Source organism: Mandrillus leucophaeus, unplaced genomic scaffold, assembly GCF_000951045.1.
Source record: "Mandrillus leucophaeus isolate KB7577 unplaced genomic scaffold, Mleu.le_1.0 Scaffold248, whole genome shotgun sequence".
Classification (NCBI taxonomy): domain Eukaryota; kingdom Metazoa; phylum Chordata; class Mammalia; order Primates; family Cercopithecidae; genus Mandrillus; species Mandrillus leucophaeus.
Genome location: NW_012102565.1, coordinates 1,058,829 through 1,077,285, shown reverse-complemented (window position 1 = coordinate 1,077,285; position 18,457 = coordinate 1,058,829). Strand labels below are relative to the sequence as shown.

General features: G+C 43.1%; 1 protein-coding gene across 2 annotated transcripts in view; it reads left to right on the top strand.

The window, feature by feature from the left end:
* Window positions 1-18,457, top strand: part of NUDCD3 (NudC domain containing 3) — a 109,019-nt gene that overhangs the window by 60,215 nt on the left and 30,347 nt on the right. For both annotated transcript variants that reach the window (XM_011983247.1, XM_011983245.1), the window contains exon 3: window positions 4,015-4,147. In XM_011983247.1, the coding sequence (XP_011838637.1) occupies window positions 4,015-4,147 (133 nt within the window). The remainder of the gene's footprint in view (window positions 1-4,014; window positions 4,148-18,457) is intronic.

The following is an 18,457-nucleotide window of genomic DNA, read 5'->3' as shown; positions in this document are numbered from 1 at the left end:
GCAGCTATTTAGGAACGTCTGAATCCTGTCATTCCGTCTCAAAAAAAAAAAAAAAAAAAAAAAAGAAAGAGAGGACCTTTTGGTTTCTAGTGGCAGCACTCAAACAGGCAGATTGGGTAGGTCAGGTTCCTGACGATGAGTCTCAGAAACCTGGTCAGAAACCTGACCTACTCAGTCAAGAACTGCTTGCCTGCATGACAGTGACTCCTGGTGACAGTGCCGCCAGCTCTCCCTGTGCAGGTGACCCTGGTGCCTGGCTTGCCACACTCAGCAGCACCTAGGCCTGCAGTCTGCCAGGAAGGGTCTGGCCTATCCCCAAGGAGACATAGGGCCCTGCTACCCGCAGCACCCAACAGGCAACAGAGCCTGTTCTGTGTTTTTCCTTTAACACATTTAGAACCTTGTTATCCCAGCTCATCGGGAGTGGGAGCTGCAGGGAGACCTCCATAATCTTCAACCTGACTGCTGACTCACTTTCCTACTCCCACCCTTGGTGCTGAAGCATGGATGCTGCCTCCCCTGCCTCCTACCGTGTGCCCAGGCCTGCAGCTGCAGGGGTGACCAACAGTGGCACAGTGGGGGCCAGAGACACCTGCACTTGACAGGACGCTTATTTTTACATACTGTTGGCTGGAAATAATCAACCTTATTTAAATAGAATGTGCATTCAGAGCACTATAAAAAGCACCCAACAACTTGCAAGGGCTGTTTAAGGAGTGATTCTCCTGCTTCCTTTGGAGGGAATCTGCAGGTTCCATGCAAGAGGAGCCAGGCCAGGGCTGCTGAGGACACAGCAGGAGGATGGGGTGAGGCAGGTTCTGTGTGACCAGAGCCCTCTCCAAAAGCATACAGCTTTACTGCAGCGTTTAGTGGCAAGGGTGACAGATGTCCTCCCTCACTCCAAGGCAGAGACTGACCGCCATTTGCCCTGGAGGAGGCAGAACCCATGTGGGCATCACTGGTGGTATAAGCTGAGTGACTGCACTGTTGCTGGCGGCAGCATCCCCAAGGATATCCCTCAGCATTATACTCATTCTCCTTTCTTGAGAGAGCCATTTCTTTTTCCCAACTTTTGAGGAGTCTTCATGTTTACTCCCTGATCTCTGCCAAGTGCTGGGGCCATGTTGGTCTTTATTTTGTGTGTGTGTGGGGGTATTTAATTTGTATGTTTTCATAATTTTGACTTTTTTCAAATGGTAATGTATGTACAAAAGTGTCAATGAAAAGAAGTCTACAGTTTCCAGCCATAAAAGTAGCTGCTGCTGTCCTATTGTTCTTTTGGAAATATTCTCTGCATGTTCAAGCATATTTATGTCAGATGTGAGTCTTAAAGCTGCTGTCAGTGCTCACCTAGAAGGATCCTGTGGAAACTTGGGGGCTGGGTGAGTCCCCCTCTCTGCGTCTGACTCCTTCGTACTCTGCTCCAAGAGTCAGGCTAGTAGTGCTGCTGCTGTGGCCCTGGGACCGCACCTGGATACAGGGGCTGCAGGGTGCATCACTGTCTCCTGTTAGCAATTTTTAAAGAGAACCATTTTTCTCTTGGTTATAAAAATGTCTACATATTCTAGGGAGGTTGGATAATACCTAGGTACAAAGAAGAAAGTCAGATTCCTTGTTACTCTACTATCAGAGATAACCACAAAGATTTGATGTGCTTCTTTTCAGTCTTTTTCATATATGTGTACACACGTGTGTGTGTATTATGTTTCTTCTTAGAAATTAAAGTCATTCCATACTTAAAAGTAACAATACCCCCTTTTCAGTTTTATGGTATATTGAAAGCTTCCTCCGTATCACTAAATAGTCTTTGAAAATGTGTTTATTGGTTGCATCTAAATCTTTCTTTTGCTCCCCGTTTTCAACATACTGTACGTTCTTTAGTTTCCTTCCCTGCACCCTGTTTCTCATGTCGTTCAGCCAGGAATCCTATGTGACTCCTGGTTTCCATATGTCATTTCTCTGTCCCACAGTGGCCCTCATGTGTGAGTAATTTAAGGCTGACATCTCTTCTGATTGGTTAGTGTCTAGTCCTGCCAATATTCAGTGCTGAACTTTGAATATCACCTCTGATTGAAATTAGTTTCCTTAGCTACTGTGTTTGCTCATGCTACCACAATAACGTACCACAAAATGGGCGGCTTAAACAAATGTTGATTCTCTCACAGTTCTTAGAAGGGATGTCTGAGATCAAAGTGTCAGCAGGGCCATGTTCCCTCTGAAGGCCTTAGGGGAAGATATTCCCTCTCCTCTTCAAGCTTTAGGTGGTGTCCTGCGATCCTTGGCATTCCTTGGCCTATAGGCACATCACACCATTGTCTCCACATGGCCTTCACGTCGTCTCTCCAAAGTCCCCCTTTTAAGGACATCAGTCGTAGTGGATTAGGGCCTACCCTAATGACCTTGTTGTAACTGCGTCACCTGTGTAAAGACCCTGTTTTTATTAAGGTCACATTCTGAGGTCCTGGGGATTAAGATTCCAACATAGCATTTTAGGGGACCCAATTCAGTTCTTAACAGCCACCAGTTGCCAAGCCCAGAGGACTCAGGCTGTGGTGGAGGCCCAGCTTCATGCCTAGACAGTATGCAGAGCATACCCACGGTAGGTAAATATGTTCTTGTCTTAGAACTCTGGCCAGAGAAAGCCTGCACTCTTGGACCACCCCTTCCCAACTCTTGTCTTGCATGTGTAAGATACATAGATGTAGATACGTGTAGTTCTGTGTTTTCCTGTATGAACAGGATCATAGTACACACATTGTTTATGAGCCCATGTGGCCGTCTCCCTGCCAGATTTTGTCTGCTTGTCTCTGAACAGGCCCTGGAGAAGTTGACTGAGCTGCACCTACTGTTGGAATGTTCTGTGTTCATAGCTGTTGCCTCCTCCATGACTAGGCTTTTGTCTGTAATTTAGATCTTCAGTTCACTATAATGGACTTGTGAGTCTAAACTTACATAGTGTTTATATTATTAGCATTGTTACATTTTATGGAAAATATTATATTTTATTTTTAACATCAGCTTCTTGGTAGGTTTATCTGTATCTGTGCTGTGTTTATAACAGACCTATACAATAAGATCTGCTTGATTGAGTTTTTTAGGCTGTCTCATTAAACGTTTTACTTATGTCTTACAAATGATGTATACAATTTTAGTTCAGTCCTTTTAGCTTTGATTTATTTACTAGGAGAAAATAGAGGCTAGGGGTTGGATTAGGACTGAAGTTTAGCAGCTGCAGGATGAAATAGTTTTGCCTTTTTTTTTTTTTTTGAGATGGAGTTTCGCTCTTGTTGCCCAGGCTGGAGTGCAATGGTGCAATCTTGGCTCACTGCAACCTGCAACCTCCGCCTCTCAGGTTCAAGCAATTCTCCTCCCTAAGCCTTCCAAGTAGCTGGGATTACAGGCATGTGCTCCCATGCTCAGCTAATTTTTGTATTTTTAGTAGAGACAGGGTTTCGCCATGTTGGCTAGGCTGGTTTTGGACTCCGGACCTCAGGTGATTCACTCACCCTTGGCCTCCCAAAGTGCTGGGATTACAGGCATGAGCCACCACACCTGGCCTCTTTTTTTTCCCTTTTTTTTTCCCTTTTTTTTAAAGATACACCCTGCCAAGCAGTTTATAAGAAACCAAGGACTCATGAGCCTAAGAATTTTATTAATAAGGGCCCTCTGATTAATTAACAGGCCTGGATCTCAGTACTCTGAAGGCCAGCAGCACCAGCTATACTTTGACTGTGGTCCCAGATACTTTTTCTAAACCGTAGGGTGCTGCACTGAGGCTTCTTTTCTGTAGCTTTTCCCTTGTCATGTGGTTTCCAGGGGTACCATGTAGGAGGGTCAGAAAGGAAGTCACCTGAAAAGAGGAGGGGTTTCCAGATGCCAGAGCAAGCAAGCTTGAGATGAAACTTGAGTTGGTCACGTCTCCAGGATGTAGGAGTGGCATGTGGCTGGGCTGTCCATGGGGTCCTCTGCTCAGGCATGGCTGGCTGGGATCTTACCTTTTTTATTCTTTTTCAGGATTCAGGAGCAGTTTCAGAAGAATCCCGACAGTTACAATGGTGCTGTCCGAGAGAACTACACCTGGTCACAGGACTATACTGACCTGGAGGTCAGAGTGCCAGTACCCAAGCATGTGGTGAAGGGAAAGCAGGTAATGGCCTTGGTGGGTAGTGGTGGGTGGCTTCACCCAAGCCAGTCAAAGCTGTTGCAAAGACCCAGCATCCTTGAGGGAGTGTTGAGATCGCCTTTGGGATGTGAGGCATGTTCCTTCTCCTGCCCTAGGAATGAGCTGAGCACACCATCCTTGCTCCCCTTATTCTGTTCGTGAGGTTCTCCCAGCTGTTCTGCAGAAATCTCCCTCTGGGGATGGTGAGCCCTGTTCACACTACTTCCTGAGAGAGAAACCCAAGCATCTGATGTCCTCACCTATTTTATAAACAAAGCCATAGGCACTCTTGGGGTTCCTATTGTAGATGGCCAGCCTCTCAGTTTTCAAGGGAATCCTCAAACATTATCTTGGTGAATTCTCTTTTTTCCTAAAGATTAAATCTGCCTTCGGTTTCCCTAAGAAAAGTCCAGTCAACTAAATGCGCAGTGATAGCTAACATTCATAGCATCTGTCATGTGAGTTTCCTGGGCTTTGCCAGCCCAGGGTCTAATAAACTCAAATTAGACAAAGTGACACAGTGGGTAGCACCTCCCCGTGTATGGTGATGAACCATGCATCACAGAGATGAAAGGTTTACGATTTAATTCTCCATAACTTTTTTTTTTTTTTTTTTTTGAGACGGAGTCTCGCTCTGTCGCCCAGGCTGGAGTGCAGTGGCCGGATCTTGGCTCATTGCGAGCTCCGCCTCCCGGGTTTACGCCATTCTCCTGCCTCAGCCTCCCCAGTAGCTGGGACTACAGGCGCACGCCACCTCGCCGGCTAGTTTTTTTGTATTTTTTTTAGTAGAGACGGGGTTTCACCTGGTTAGCCAGGATGGTCTCGATCTCCTGACCTCGTGATCCGCCCGTCTCGGCCTCCCAAAGTGCTGGGATTACGGGCTTGAGCCACCGTGCCCGGCCAATTCTCCATAACCTTTAATCACAGGAGAAAGAGAACTCTCAGACTCTGCAGTTCTCCCAGGGCAACAACATGGCTGCACAGGAGGGAGGGAGGGACGGAGGGACGGAGGGACAGGCCCACCCCATCCCAGCGTCCCCACTTGCTATCCTTGCTATTTTTTTTATTTCCTCCTATTCACATAGGTGGCATGCATGTGCCGAGGATAAGCTTCCTGGTCCCCACACCCTCTTTTTTAAGGTTGACTTGGAGTCCTCAAAGGGCATGCCATCCCTGCTGGGGCCAGCCACCTGGTGTCATTCCCTGTGCCTCTGTTACTGCTTAGTGGTGTGATGGGTAGGCCTGTAGTTTGTGCACTGATACCAACCATTCTGCTTTCCCCAGGTTTCTTTTATGCCTCCTCAGGGAACAGGTGTCAGGCTGTGGGCCTTTGCTCCCCTCAACAACAAACACAAAACTTATTTTTCTTCAGCTACAAACACCCCGTCACCCCCCTTTAGGCTTCATCAGGTCATGGGTGAGACCCATTGAAGCCCCATCCAGTCCTGAGAGGCAAAGCAAAGAACCCAGGTCACAATGATGAAGTGGATGGCCAGGCCTGTGTGCTGTGAGGCTCTTCCATGGAGCAGGGAGCCATGTCATGATGCACCTGTAACATTCACAACTTGAGTTTCAAAAACTAAAGTTTCTGAAACCTCCATCTAATGAGTTTAAGTGAGTATAAGTTTAATCTTTTTTTTTTAAATAGAGTTGACCTCATTCTGTCACTCAGGCTGGAGTGCAATGGCATGATCACGACTCACTGCAGCCTTGAACTCCTGGGTTCAAGCTATTCTCCCACCTTAGCCTCCTGAGTAACTGGGACTTCAGGTGCTTGCTATCATGCCTGGTTAAGTTTTAAAATTTTTTTTGTAGAGATGGAGTCCTGCTGTTTCCCAGGCTGGTCTTGAAATCCTGGCCTCAAGTGATCCTCCCACTTCAGTCTTCTGAGTAGCTGGGATTGCAGGTGTGAGCCATCATTCCCACTGGAAGTTTAATCTTTTAGTGGGAGAGAGATGTCTACTCAAGGAATTGTGATAAGAATAACATTATCATAGGTTGTTGTAAATAGATAATTTCTGCTTATAAAAAAACTCAAGTAACAGTGCAAAATGGGACATTACATAATTTAAATCCATAATATAAAAAAATTTGATATATGCCAGAAACTGTATCCATATTTCCTTCTTCATGAGAACCTGCAAACTGTGAAGTAAGCAATTTCTTTTTTGTTTTTAATTTCTTAAAAAAAATTTTTATTTTACTTTAAGTTTTATTTTACTTTAAGGGATACATATGCTGAACGTGCAGGTTTGTTACGTAGGTATACATGTGCCATGGTGGTTTGCTGCACCTATCAACCCGTTATCTAGGTTTTAAGCCCCACATGCATTAGGTATTTGTCCTAATGCTCTCCCTCCCCTTTCCCCTGACCCCTTGGCAGGCCCCAGTGTATGATGTTCCCCTCCCTGTGTCTGTGTGTTTTCATTGTTCATCTCCCACTTATGAGTGAGAACATGCGGTGTTTAGTTTTCTGTTCCTGTGTTAATTTGCTCAGGATGATGGTTTCCAGCTTCATCCATGTACCTGCAAAGGACATGAACTTACTCTTTTTTATGGTTGCATAGTATTCCATGGTGTATATATGCTACATTTTCTTTATCCAGCCTATCATTGATGGGCATTTGGGTTGGTTCCAAGTCTTTGCTGTTGTAAATAGTGCTGCAGTAAACATACATGTGCCTGTGTCTTTATAGTAGAATGATTTATAATCCGTTGGGTGTATAGATACCCGGTAATGAGATTGCTGGGTCAAATGGTATTTCTGGTTCTAGATCTTTGAGGAATCGCCACACTGTCTTCCACGATGGTTGAACTAATTTACACTTCCACCAACAGTATAAAAGTGTTCCTATTTCTCTTCATCCTCTCCAGCATCTGTTGTTTCCTGACTTTTTAATGATTGCGGTTCTAACTGGCATGAGATGGTATCTCGTTGTGGTTTTTATTTGCATTTCTCTAATGACCAGTGATGATGAACTTTTTTTTCATGTTTATTGGCCACATAAATGTCTTCTTTTGAGAAGTGTCTGTTCATATCCTTTGCCCACCTTTTATGGGGTTGTTTTTTTTCTTGTAAATTTCTTGCAGATTCTGGATATTAGACCTTTGTCAGATGGATAGATTGCAAAAATTTTCTCCCATTCTGTAGGTCACCTGTTCACTCTGATAGTTTCTTATGCTGAGCAGAAGCTCTTTTGTTTAATTAGATCCCATTTGTCAATTTTGGCTTTTGTTGCAGTTGCTTTTGGTGTTTTAGTCATGAAGTCTTTGTCCATGCCTATATCCTGAATACTGTTGTCTAGGTTTTCTTCTAGGGTTTTCATGGTTTTAGGTTTTATGTTTAAGTCTTTAATCCATCTTGAGTTAATTTTTGTATAAGGTGTAAGGAAGGGGCCTAGTTTCTGGTTTCTGCACATGGCTAGCCAGTTTTCCCAGCACTGTATATTAAATAGGGAATCCTTTCCCCATTGCTTGTTTTTGTTAGGTTTGTCGAAGATCAGATGGTGGTAGATGTGTGGTGTTATTTCTGAGGCCTCTGTTCTGTTCCATTGGTCTATGTATCTGTTTTGGTACTAGTACTATGCCGTTTTGGTTATTGTAGCCTTATAATATAGTTTGAAGTCAGGTAGTGCGATGTCTTCAGCCTTGTTCTTTTTGCTTAGGATTGTCTTGTCTATGTGGGCTCTTTTTTGGTTCCATATGAAAGTTAAAGTAGTTTTTTCTAGTTCTGTGAAGAAAGTCAGTGGTTGCTTGATGGGAATAGCATAGCATCTATAAATTGCTTTGGGCAGTATGGCCATTTTCATGATATAGATTCTTCTATCCATGAGCATGGATTTTTTTTCCATTTGTTTGTGTGCTCTCTTATTTCCTTGAGCAGTGGTTTGTAGTTCTCCTTGAAGAGGTCCTTCATGTCCCTTGTAAGTTGCGTTCCTAGGTATTTTATTTTCTTTGTAGCAATTGTGAATGGGAGTTCATTCATGACTTGGCTCTCTGCTTGTCTATTATTGGTGTATAGGAATGCTTGTGATTTTTGCACGTTGATTTTGTATCCTGAGACTTTGCAGAAGTCGCTTATCAGCTTAAGGAGTTTTTGGGATGAGACAATAGGGTTTTCTAAATATACAATCATGTCATTTGCAAACAGAGACAATTTGACTTCCTCCCTTGCTATTTGAATACCCTTTATTTCTTTCTCTTGCCTGATTGCCCTGGCCAGAACTTCCAATACTGTGTTGAATAGGAGTGGTGAGAGAGGGCATCCTTGTCTTGTGCTGATTTTCAAAGGGATGCTTCCAGCTTTTGCCCATTCAGTATGATATTGGCTATGGGTTTGTCATAAATAGCTCTTATTATTTTGAGATATGTTCCATTAGTACCTAGTTTATTGAGTGTTTTTAGCATGAAGGGGTGTTGAATTTTATTGAAGGCCTTTTCTGCATCTATTGAGATAATCATGTGGTTTTTGTCATTGATTCTGTTTATGTGATGGATTACATTTATTGATTTTCGTATGTTGAACCAGCCTTCATCCCAGGGATGAAACCGACTTGATCATGGTGGATAAGCTTTTTGATGTGCTTCTGGATTCAGTTTGCCAGTATTTTATTCAGGATTTTCGCATTGATGTTCATCAGGGATATTGGCCTGAAATTTTCTTTTTTTGTTGTGTCTCTGCCAGATTTTGGAATAAGCATGATGCTGGCTTCATAAAATGAGTTAGGGAGGAATCTCTCTTTTTCTGTTGTTTGAAATAGTTTCAGAAGGAATGGTACCAGCTCCTCTTTGTACCTCTGGTAGAATTTGGCTGTGAATCCGTCTGGCCCTGGGCTTTTTTTGGTTGGTAGGCTGTTAATTACTGCCTCAATTTCAGAACTTGTTATTGGTCTTTTCAGGGATTTGACTTCTTCCTGGTTTAGTCTTGGGAGGTTGTATATGTCCAGGAATTTATCCATTTCTTCTAGATTTTCTAGTTTATTTGCATAGAGATGTTCATAGTATTCTCTGATGGTAGTTTGTATTTCTGTGGGATCAGTGGTGATATCTCCTTTATCTTTTTTTATTGTGTATGTTTGATTCCTTTCTCCTTTCTTCTTTATTATTCTGGTTAGTGGTCTATTTTGTTAATCTTTTAAAAAAAACAGTTCCTGGATTCATTGATTTTTTTCTAAGGGTTTTTCATGTCTCTGTCTCCTTCAGTTCTGCTCTGATCTCAGTTAGTTCTTATCTTCTGCTAGCTTTTGAATTTGTTTGCTCTTGCTTCTCTAGTGCTTTTAATTGTGATATTAGGGTGTCCATTTTAGATCTTTCCCACTTTCTGATGTGGGCATTTAGTGCTATAAATTTCCCTGTTAACACCATTTTAGCTGTATCCCAGAGACTCTGGTATGTTGTCTCTTTGTTCTCATTGGTTTCAAAGAACTCGTTATTTCTGCCTTAATTTCATTATTTACCCAGTAGTCATTCAGGAGCAAATTGTTCAGTTTTCATGTAGTTGTGCAGTTTTGAGTGAGTTTCTTAATCCTGAGTTCTAATTTGATTGCACTGTGGTCTGAGAGACTGTTTGTTATGATTTCCATTCTTTTGCATTTGCTGAGGAGTGTTTTACTTCCAATTATGTGGTTGATTTTAGAATAAGTGCTATGTGGTGCTGAGAAGAATGTATATTCTGTTGATTAGGTCAGCTTGGTCCACAGCTGAGTTCAAGTCCTGAATATCCTTGTTAATTTTCTGTCTTGTTGATCTGTCTAATATTGACAGTGGGGTGTTAAAGTCTCCCAGTATTATTGTTTGGGAGTCTTAAGTCTCTTTGTAGGTCTCTAAGAACTTGTTTTATGAATCTGGGTGCTCCTGTATTGGGTGCATATATATTTAGGATAGTCAGCTCTTCTAGTTGCATTGATCCCTTTACCATTATGTAATGCTCTTCTTTGTCTTTTTTGATCTTTGTTGGTTTAAAGTCTGTTTTATCAGAGACTAGCATTGCAACCCCTGCTTTTTTCTGCTTTCCATTTGCTTGGTGAATATTCCTCTATCCCTTTATTTTGAGCCTATGTGTGTCTTTGCACATGAGCTGGGTCTCCTGAATACAGCACACCGATGGGTTTTGACTCTTTATGCAATTTACCAGTCTGTGTGTGGTATTTTTTTTGAGACAGAGTCTTGCTCTGTTGCCCATGCTGGAGTCAGTGGCGTGATCTTGGCTCACTGCAACCTCCGCCTCCCAGGTTCAAGTGATTCTCCTGCCTCAGCCTCCCAAGTAGCTGGAACTACAGGTGCACGCCCCCATACCCAGCTTATTTTTGTATTTTTAGTAGAGACGGGGTTTCACCATATTGGCCAGACTGGTCTCGAACTCCTGACCTCGTAATGCACCCATCTTAGCCTTCCAAAGTGCTGGGATTACAGGCATGAGCTACCGCACTTGGCCCATCTGTGTCTTTTAATTGGGGCATTTAGCGCATTTACATTTAAGGTTAATATTGTTATGTGCAAATTTGATTCTGTTGTCATGATGCTAGCTGGTTATTTTGCATATTAGTTGATGCAGTTTCTTCATAGTGTTGTTGGTCTTTTTATTTTGGTATGTTTTTGCAGTGGCTGGTACCGGTTTTTTCTTTCCATATTTAGTGCTTCATTCAGGAGCTCTTGTAAGGCAGGCCTGGTGGTGACAAAATCCCTCAGCATTTGCTTGTCTGTTAAGGATTTTATTTCTCCTTCACTTATGAAACTTAGTTTGGCTGGATATGAAATTCTGGGTTTAAAATTCTTCTCTTTAAGAATATGGAATATTGGCCTCCACTCTCTTCTGGCTTGTAGAGTTTCTGCAGAGAGATCTGCTGTTAGTCTGATGGGCTTCCCTTTGTAGATAACCTGACCTTTCTCTCTGGCTGCCCTTAACATTTTTTCCTGTGTTAAACCGTGGAGAATCTGATGATTATGTGTCTTGGGGTTGCTCTTCTCGAGCAGTATCTTAGTGGTGTTTTCTGTATTTCCTGAATTTGAATGTTGGCCTGTCTTACTAGGTTGGGGAAGTTCTCCTGGATAATATCATGAAGTGTGTTTTCCAACTTGTTTTCATTCTCCCTGTCACTTTTAGGGATCCCCAGTCAATCGTAGGTTTGGTCTTTTCACATAGTCCATATTTCTTAGAGACTTTGTTTGTTCCTTTTCAGTCTTTTTTCCCTAATCTTGTCTTCATGCCTTATTTCAGTAAGTTGATCTTTAGTCTCTGATATTCTTTCTTCTGCTTGATCAATTTGGCTATTGATACTTGTGTATGCTTCACGAAGTTCTCATCCTGTGTTTTTCAGCTCCATCAGGTAATTTATGTTCTTCTCTAAACTGGTTATTCTAGTTAGCAGTTCCTGTAACCTTTTGTCAGGGTTCTTCACTTTTTTGCATTGGGTTAGAACATAGTCCTTTAGCTCAGAAGAGTTTGTTATTGTCCACCTTCTGAAGCCTACTTCTGTCAGTTTGTCAAACTCATTCTCTGTCTAGTTTTGTGCCCTTGCTGGAGAGGAGTTGCAATCATTTGGAAAAGAGGCATTCTGGTTTTTGGAATTTTCAGCGTTCTTGTGCTGGTTTTTTCCTCATCTTCATGGATTTATCTACCTTTGATCTTTGAGGCTGATGACCTTTGGATGGGTTTTTTGTGTGGGGGTCTTTTTTTTTGAATGTTGATGTTGTTGCTGTTTGTTAGTTTTTCTTCTAACAGGCCCCTCTTCTGCAGGTCTGCTGCAGTTGGCTGAGGTACACTCCAGACCCTATTTGCCTGGGTATCACCAGTGGAGACTGCAGAACAGCAAAGATTGCTGCCTGCTCCTTCCTCTGGAAGCTTCATCCCAGAGGGGCACCAGGCTAGTGCCAGCTAGAGCTCTTCTGTATGAGGTGTCTCTCAGCCCATGTTGGGAGGTCTCTCCTAATCAGGAAGTATGGGAGTCAGGGACCCACTTGAGGAGGCAGTCTGTCCCTTAGCAGAGCTCAAGCGCTGTGCTGGGAGAATCCTCCTTGTCGGGATCCGTTGCTCTCTTCAGAGCTGGCAGGCAGGAACGTTTAAGTCTGCTGAAGCTGCACTCTCAGCCATCCCTTCTCCCAGGTGCTCTGTCCCAGGGAGATGGGAGTTTTGTCTATAAGCCCCTGACTGGAGCTGCTGCCTTTCTTTCAGAGATGCCCTGCCCAGTGAGAAGGAATCTATAGAGGCAGTCTGGCCACAGCCACTTTGCCTCTTTAAGTTAAGTTCCACCCAGTCTGAGCTTCCAGGCCTCTTTAGCACTGTTAAGGGAAAACCACCTACCCAAGCCTCAGTAATGGCAGACACCAAGCTCCATCGTCCCTTGGCTCCCTGGTGTCAGCCTCCTTTCCAGGGGAGTGAGCGGTTCTGTCTTGCTGGGGTTCCAGGTGCCACTGGGGTATGCAAAAAACAAAAAACCAAAAAACTCCTGCAGCTAGCTCAGTGTCTGCTCAAACAGCCTCCCAGTTTTGTGCTTGAAACCCAGGGCCCTGGTGGTTTAGGCACATGAGGGAATCTCCTGGTCTGTGGACTGCAAAAACCTTGGGAAAAGCTTGGTATCTGGGTCGGATAGCACAGTCCTTCATGGCTTCCCTTGGCTGGGAAAGGGAGGCCCCCTGCTCCTTGCACTTCCCAGGTGAGGCGATGTCCCACCCTACTTCGGCTCACCGTCCGTGGGCTGTGCTCACTGCCTAACTAGTCCCAGTGAGATGAACAGGGTACCTCAGTTGGAAATGCAGAAATCACCCACCTTTTGCGTTGGTCTCACTGGAAGCTGCAGACCAGAGCTATTCCTATTTGACTATCTTGCCAGATCCCCCCATATCATTCATTCTATTTTATAGATGAGAAATTGAAGCTGAGAGAAGTTACTGAATCATCCAAGTTAACTTGGAAAATCCACAGTGTCATCTCCCTTGTTGTTATGCCTGGAACAGTGAGCACTCTGGATAAGTTTTTGAATGAATGAATAGCTGCATGAATGAAGTAGCAAAGCTGTGGTTTGAGTCAGGTATGTCTGCTTCTAAACCTTATGCTTTTCCCTCTGGGCTACCCTCCTTACTCTATACAAACAAGTGGTGCTGGCTTCTTAGAAGGAGACACTGTCCTGGAACACGTCTCATGTGCATTTATAGGAAATGAACCTCTCTGTATAGTGGGGGCAACTTGGCTTGCACCCTCCTGCATCCCACATGGTGCAGTAAGGTGACTAGGCTTAGTCCCATTCCTGCCTGGCCTGGGTAGGTGTGAAGTCTAGGCTGGCCTGGAGCTGAATCCCTCTGGCCCTCCTGTCCTGTGCCTTCTGACTCCGTGACCACTCCCTCTGCAGTCTCTCCTTCATTCTCCAGGGGCCACTTGAAATAGGCAGACATGTCCTAAACCTGCCCTGTGTGTAGGAGTTTGGGTGGGGTCCATAGCATCCCTAAGAAGACTGAGACTTTTGCAAGTGCCCTGTGCCTTTAAGGTACCACAGGCACAGATCAGTGAGTTGCTGGTGGCCTGGCTTCAGCAGGAAATAGCTGTGTGCTCAGTTTTCCCTTCTTCCCACCCCACATCCCCATTATATCTCTTACCAGCAACTGGTGACCTCTAGAATCATAGACTTCAGTATAATTTTAAGATCAAAGTCAGACCAGATCACTAGGGATCATCCACAAGGAATTCTAGCTTCAAATGACTACTTCCTGTCTGTTTTTAATAGGCCAGGAGCAGGAACTAACAGCTCTTCCCAAGTAGTTTATCCAGAATTTTGGGATTTTGGTGGGTTAGGTGTTGATTTCTATTTCATTTTTTGTTAGTATTGCCATGTATGTAGTTGAATAAATTATGAAAAGCATTGATTGCCATGCTTCATTCACTTGGCTAAAAAAATTACAGTTTCCTGATTCTTTATCTGTCTTCTGAACTGCTCTGTGAACCTCTGGGGCTTTCTCTGAAAGGGTTTGTATTAGGCCCAAGCTGAAACTGGTTATTTTCTCTTTTTTTGACTTAAGAGACCCAGGTTAGCTAACAGCTTTCACCATACTTTGCATAGCTACCTGGGACAACTCCCCACTGGAAATGGTGTCTCAGATGTGCTTGTTGACTATCTGGGATGTTGATGCCATGATTCTGCCCTATGGTCGACACCGTGTTATGAAGGTCCTGCCCTATGTCTTGTCTCAAGTTCAGATTTACACCTCTCTCAAATACACTTGTTATGACCTCTAAGATGATGTGGCTCTACTATCACCAAGGATAGCCCTGGATTTGGCTCATTCTACATTAGACATTTTCTAAACATGCGGGCTGTGCTTTATCCCAGGAACTGGGCATGTGGGAATCACCAAGACAGACAAGACTGCTGGTTTGGAGCTTATATCCCAGTGGGGTGCAGCAGTAAAAGTCAGCAAATAAATGAGCAAGATGGAGGCAGGTGCTGTATAGAACCTAAAACTGGTTGGTTTGTGTATTTAACCAGCACTTGTGTGGTTCCCTCTCTGTGTCTTGAAATAGTGAGTTGTCCCCTCCAGTCCTCCTATCATGCAGGCAGTCACTGTGCACCCATGAGGGATACTGAGAGCTGTGTGTGCATGGTCTCAGCCAGTAAGAGCCAGGCAATAATCAAAACTTGCTCTGGAGCTAGTGTTCTCTCTCACCTCAGGGAAGGGTCAAAGGTGAAGTTTGGTTATAAATATCAGGATAGAAGGATGGAAGGAAGGGACTTCTTTTTTCAGCGGCTTATTTAGTAGTGGCTTGCTTAATTTATTTGTTAACACGGTATATCTATGTGACAATAGCAGTGGCCTTTTGTGACACCTGCTGACCTGATTTGTACTGGTGACCTGCCTTGGTGACATGCTTCATCTCCTGTGTGGTTGGAAAAACTTTTTTTTCTCCTTCAATAGTATTTTTTTTTCCCCATGTCATTCTTATAACACTGCAGACCTCTTTTAAAAATTCTTGGCTGGGCATGGTGGCTCAAGCCCGTAATCCCATCACTTTGGGAGGCTGAGGTGGGCAGATCGCTGGAGCCCAGGAATTTGAGGCCAGCCTGGGCATCATGGTGAAACCCCATCTCTACAAAACAATATAAAAAAAATTTAGCTGGGTGTGGTGGTATGCGGCTGTAGTCCTAGCTACTTGGGAGGCAGAGGTGGGAGGATTACCTGAGCCCAGGAGGTCAAGGCTTCTGCGAACTGTGATTGTGCCACTGCACTCCACCTTGGATAACAGAGTGAGACCCTATCTCAAAAAAAATAAAAAATAAAGTAAAAATAAAAATTCTTGGTGTCTTAATTGCTGAGTGATTTTTTTTTAAAGTCATGCCTCACTTAAAACTTTGGAAAAAAAAAAGTTTATTTTGTATCTCTTGGATTTTGCTTGTCTAAGTGTTTTTCTTCAGAGCTGTACTTTGTTTCTGGCCTGGCTCTGGTTATTCCCTAAGTGTACCTGTCACGGTTGCCTGTCAGCAGTGTTTATTTTTGGTTTTTGTCTGTAGCACCTATTGGACATAGCCGATGGTAACCCCGGCTGCAACAACTCAGCTGTTAAAATCAAAATCTGTTCTGTGTTGGTGATTCAGGGGCTTTGCTCAGGCAGCCCAGTGTTTGTGTTAGAGCTGTGGATAGAGCTTCACAGGAGAGCCAGATCTCAACTCTCCAGCTGTAGCTTGATGCAGGCATTATCGGAGCTTTGCTTCTCCTGGAGTTTCTCATTGATCCCTTTTCTGTAGAAATGGATATGATTTCTACAATTTCACTTGCCTCTCAAGGGTAGTGGGAGACAAATGAGAGTGTGTGCATAATGCTTTATGTTTTTTAGAAGAAAAATAGAGTATTCCTATTTTACCTTGTAATATTTTAAAAAATCATCTTGCTAGTGAATGAAAACTTCTCAAAATGAAGCTTTTAATTTCATACATTAGTAAAATGTGGTTAGGTCTTTTCCATCACATGTTCTTTGCTCAATCTACTCTGCTCTGTTTAGGAAAAGCAGCTGATTCCCTCTCTCTCTCTTGCTGGTGTACCCATAGAATAGAGACAAGGAACTTTGAGTTTAATGACAGATGTTTTTGTGATTGTTCATGTCAGACCTGAGTGGTTATAAACCTGGCATTTCATTGAATCACACAGAATTGCAATGCTTTTGAAAATTAAATTCCAGAGATTTTTAGTTTAACCTTTCATTTTGCAGATGAGAAAACTCTCATGGTAGGATGATGGTAGATCATACACCAGAACCGAGGTCCTCTCACCCCCACCCTGTTTTATGGCCTTATTGCAGATGAAGTCATGATTGGATGTTATTGAGTGACAAGTGAATCTGTTTCCCTTGAGTCTTTTTCCTCATAGATTGTGAGTGTTCCTGCAGGCTGGTGTAATCACTGTCGTGACCTGCCATTTTTGTCCTCACCCTGGGTACCTTTTGGAACACCACCTTAGCCACTAGGCGTGTCATGTATGGCTCTAACTCATCCCGAGGCTTAGATTCGTAGTGACGCCTTGCCTGTGAGCTTGATGTAAGTGCTGGAATTTGTGTTAAAAGCTCCATAACGTGTTCTTAGAAGTTGCTTAGGAAAAAATGCAGGAAGATGTTTTATTATAGGAAACTTCTATAGCAGAAAAGACTAATAGATTGCATTATTTTTGCATTTACATAATTTTTGAGTGCATAACACATTTATATGTTCAAAAGCACAAACATGTATAACAACAACAAAAATCCCTGTCCTGCCTCTGTGTCTTTTCTGCCTTGTCCTGACCCCTCCCCAGCTAGCCCTAACCTAAGTCATCACATAACTGGTTTTGGGGATATTTCAACAGATGTTTTGATGTATATATAATCAAGTATGAACATGTATTGCTCTGTCCCCAACTTTAGCAAAGATGGTGCATTCCACTTTTTAAGATGATCTTAATGCCCTTGCCCAGTGTCATTTTGGCCCCACCAAGGAGACTCCCATCTCTTTTTACCTCCATGTCCCCAAGTGCCTGAGGGGTGCCCAGTAAATTCTAGGTAGACCTTGCTTTCCCTGGTCATCTGGCTTAAGCCCCAAACCCACCATCCCTCACACCTGGGACTCCTGTTCTTTGCTTTTGCCCCCTTCAAACTATAGGCTGATTATTAAACCAATGTCTTGTTAATGGACATTTAGGTTGTTTCCAATCTTTCCTGTTGTAAACAATAAAACAATGCCCTTTAATAAACTTCATTTTGCATATATGCATTTTCATATAGAAAAAAGTCCATGAAGTGTAGTTGCTAGATTGAAAGGTGTATGTATTTCTAATTTCTTTTTTTTTTGAGACAGGGTTTTGTTCTGTCACCCATCATGGCCCGCTGCAGCCTTGTCCTCCCTAGGCTTAAGCAATCTTCCCATCTCAGCCTCCTGAGCAGCTGTAACTACAAGCATGCACCACCACGCCCAGATGATTTTTTGTATTTTGTAGAGATGGGGTTTTCTCACGTTGCTCAAGCTGATCTTGAACTCCTGGGCACATGCAGTCCATCTACCTTGGTCTCCCAGAGTGCTGGGATTACAGGCCTGAGCCACTGCACCCAGCCTGTATTTCTAATTTCTGTTAGTGTTGCTAAATTATCTTCCATATGGGGTTATACTAACTTACGTATCCATCAACAATGTATAAGAGCCCTTGGTTTTTCACAAATTTGCTGACAATAGTATGTTATCAAACTTTGGGGTTTCGTAAGTTGAGTAGATGAAAAATAGTATCTATGTGTAGTATGAATTTGTATTTCTCTTAGAGTGAGGTGGAGCATCTTTCTACATGTGACTGTCCTTTGAACTAGTTATATCTTTTGCCCATTTTCTATTAGGTTGCTCTACGTTTTCTTATTGATTTCTAGGAGTTCTGTATATATTAGAGAGATCAATCCTTTGTATGTGATATGTATTACCGATCTGTTGTCCCATTTTGTTATTAACCTTTTGAGTTGATTTATATTGATCCTCCTGTCTCAGCCTCCCAGGAAGCTGAGACCACAGGCACGAACTGCCACATCCTATTAATTAAATTTTTTTTTTTTTGTAGAAATGAAGTCTCCCTGTGTTGCTCAGGCTTGTCTTAAACTCCTAGGCTCAAGTAATTCCCCTGCCTCAGTCTCCCAAAGTGCTGGAATTATAGGCATGAGCCACCATGCCCTGCCTCACCTTACTAATTTTTGTGTATTCAAGTTAATTGGTTCTTTGTTTTTTCATGGCTTCTGAAATTTGAATCAAGATTAGATAGGAGTAGATTGCATTTGGTGGAGTTTCTTTGGTCAGTTATTTGAATTTT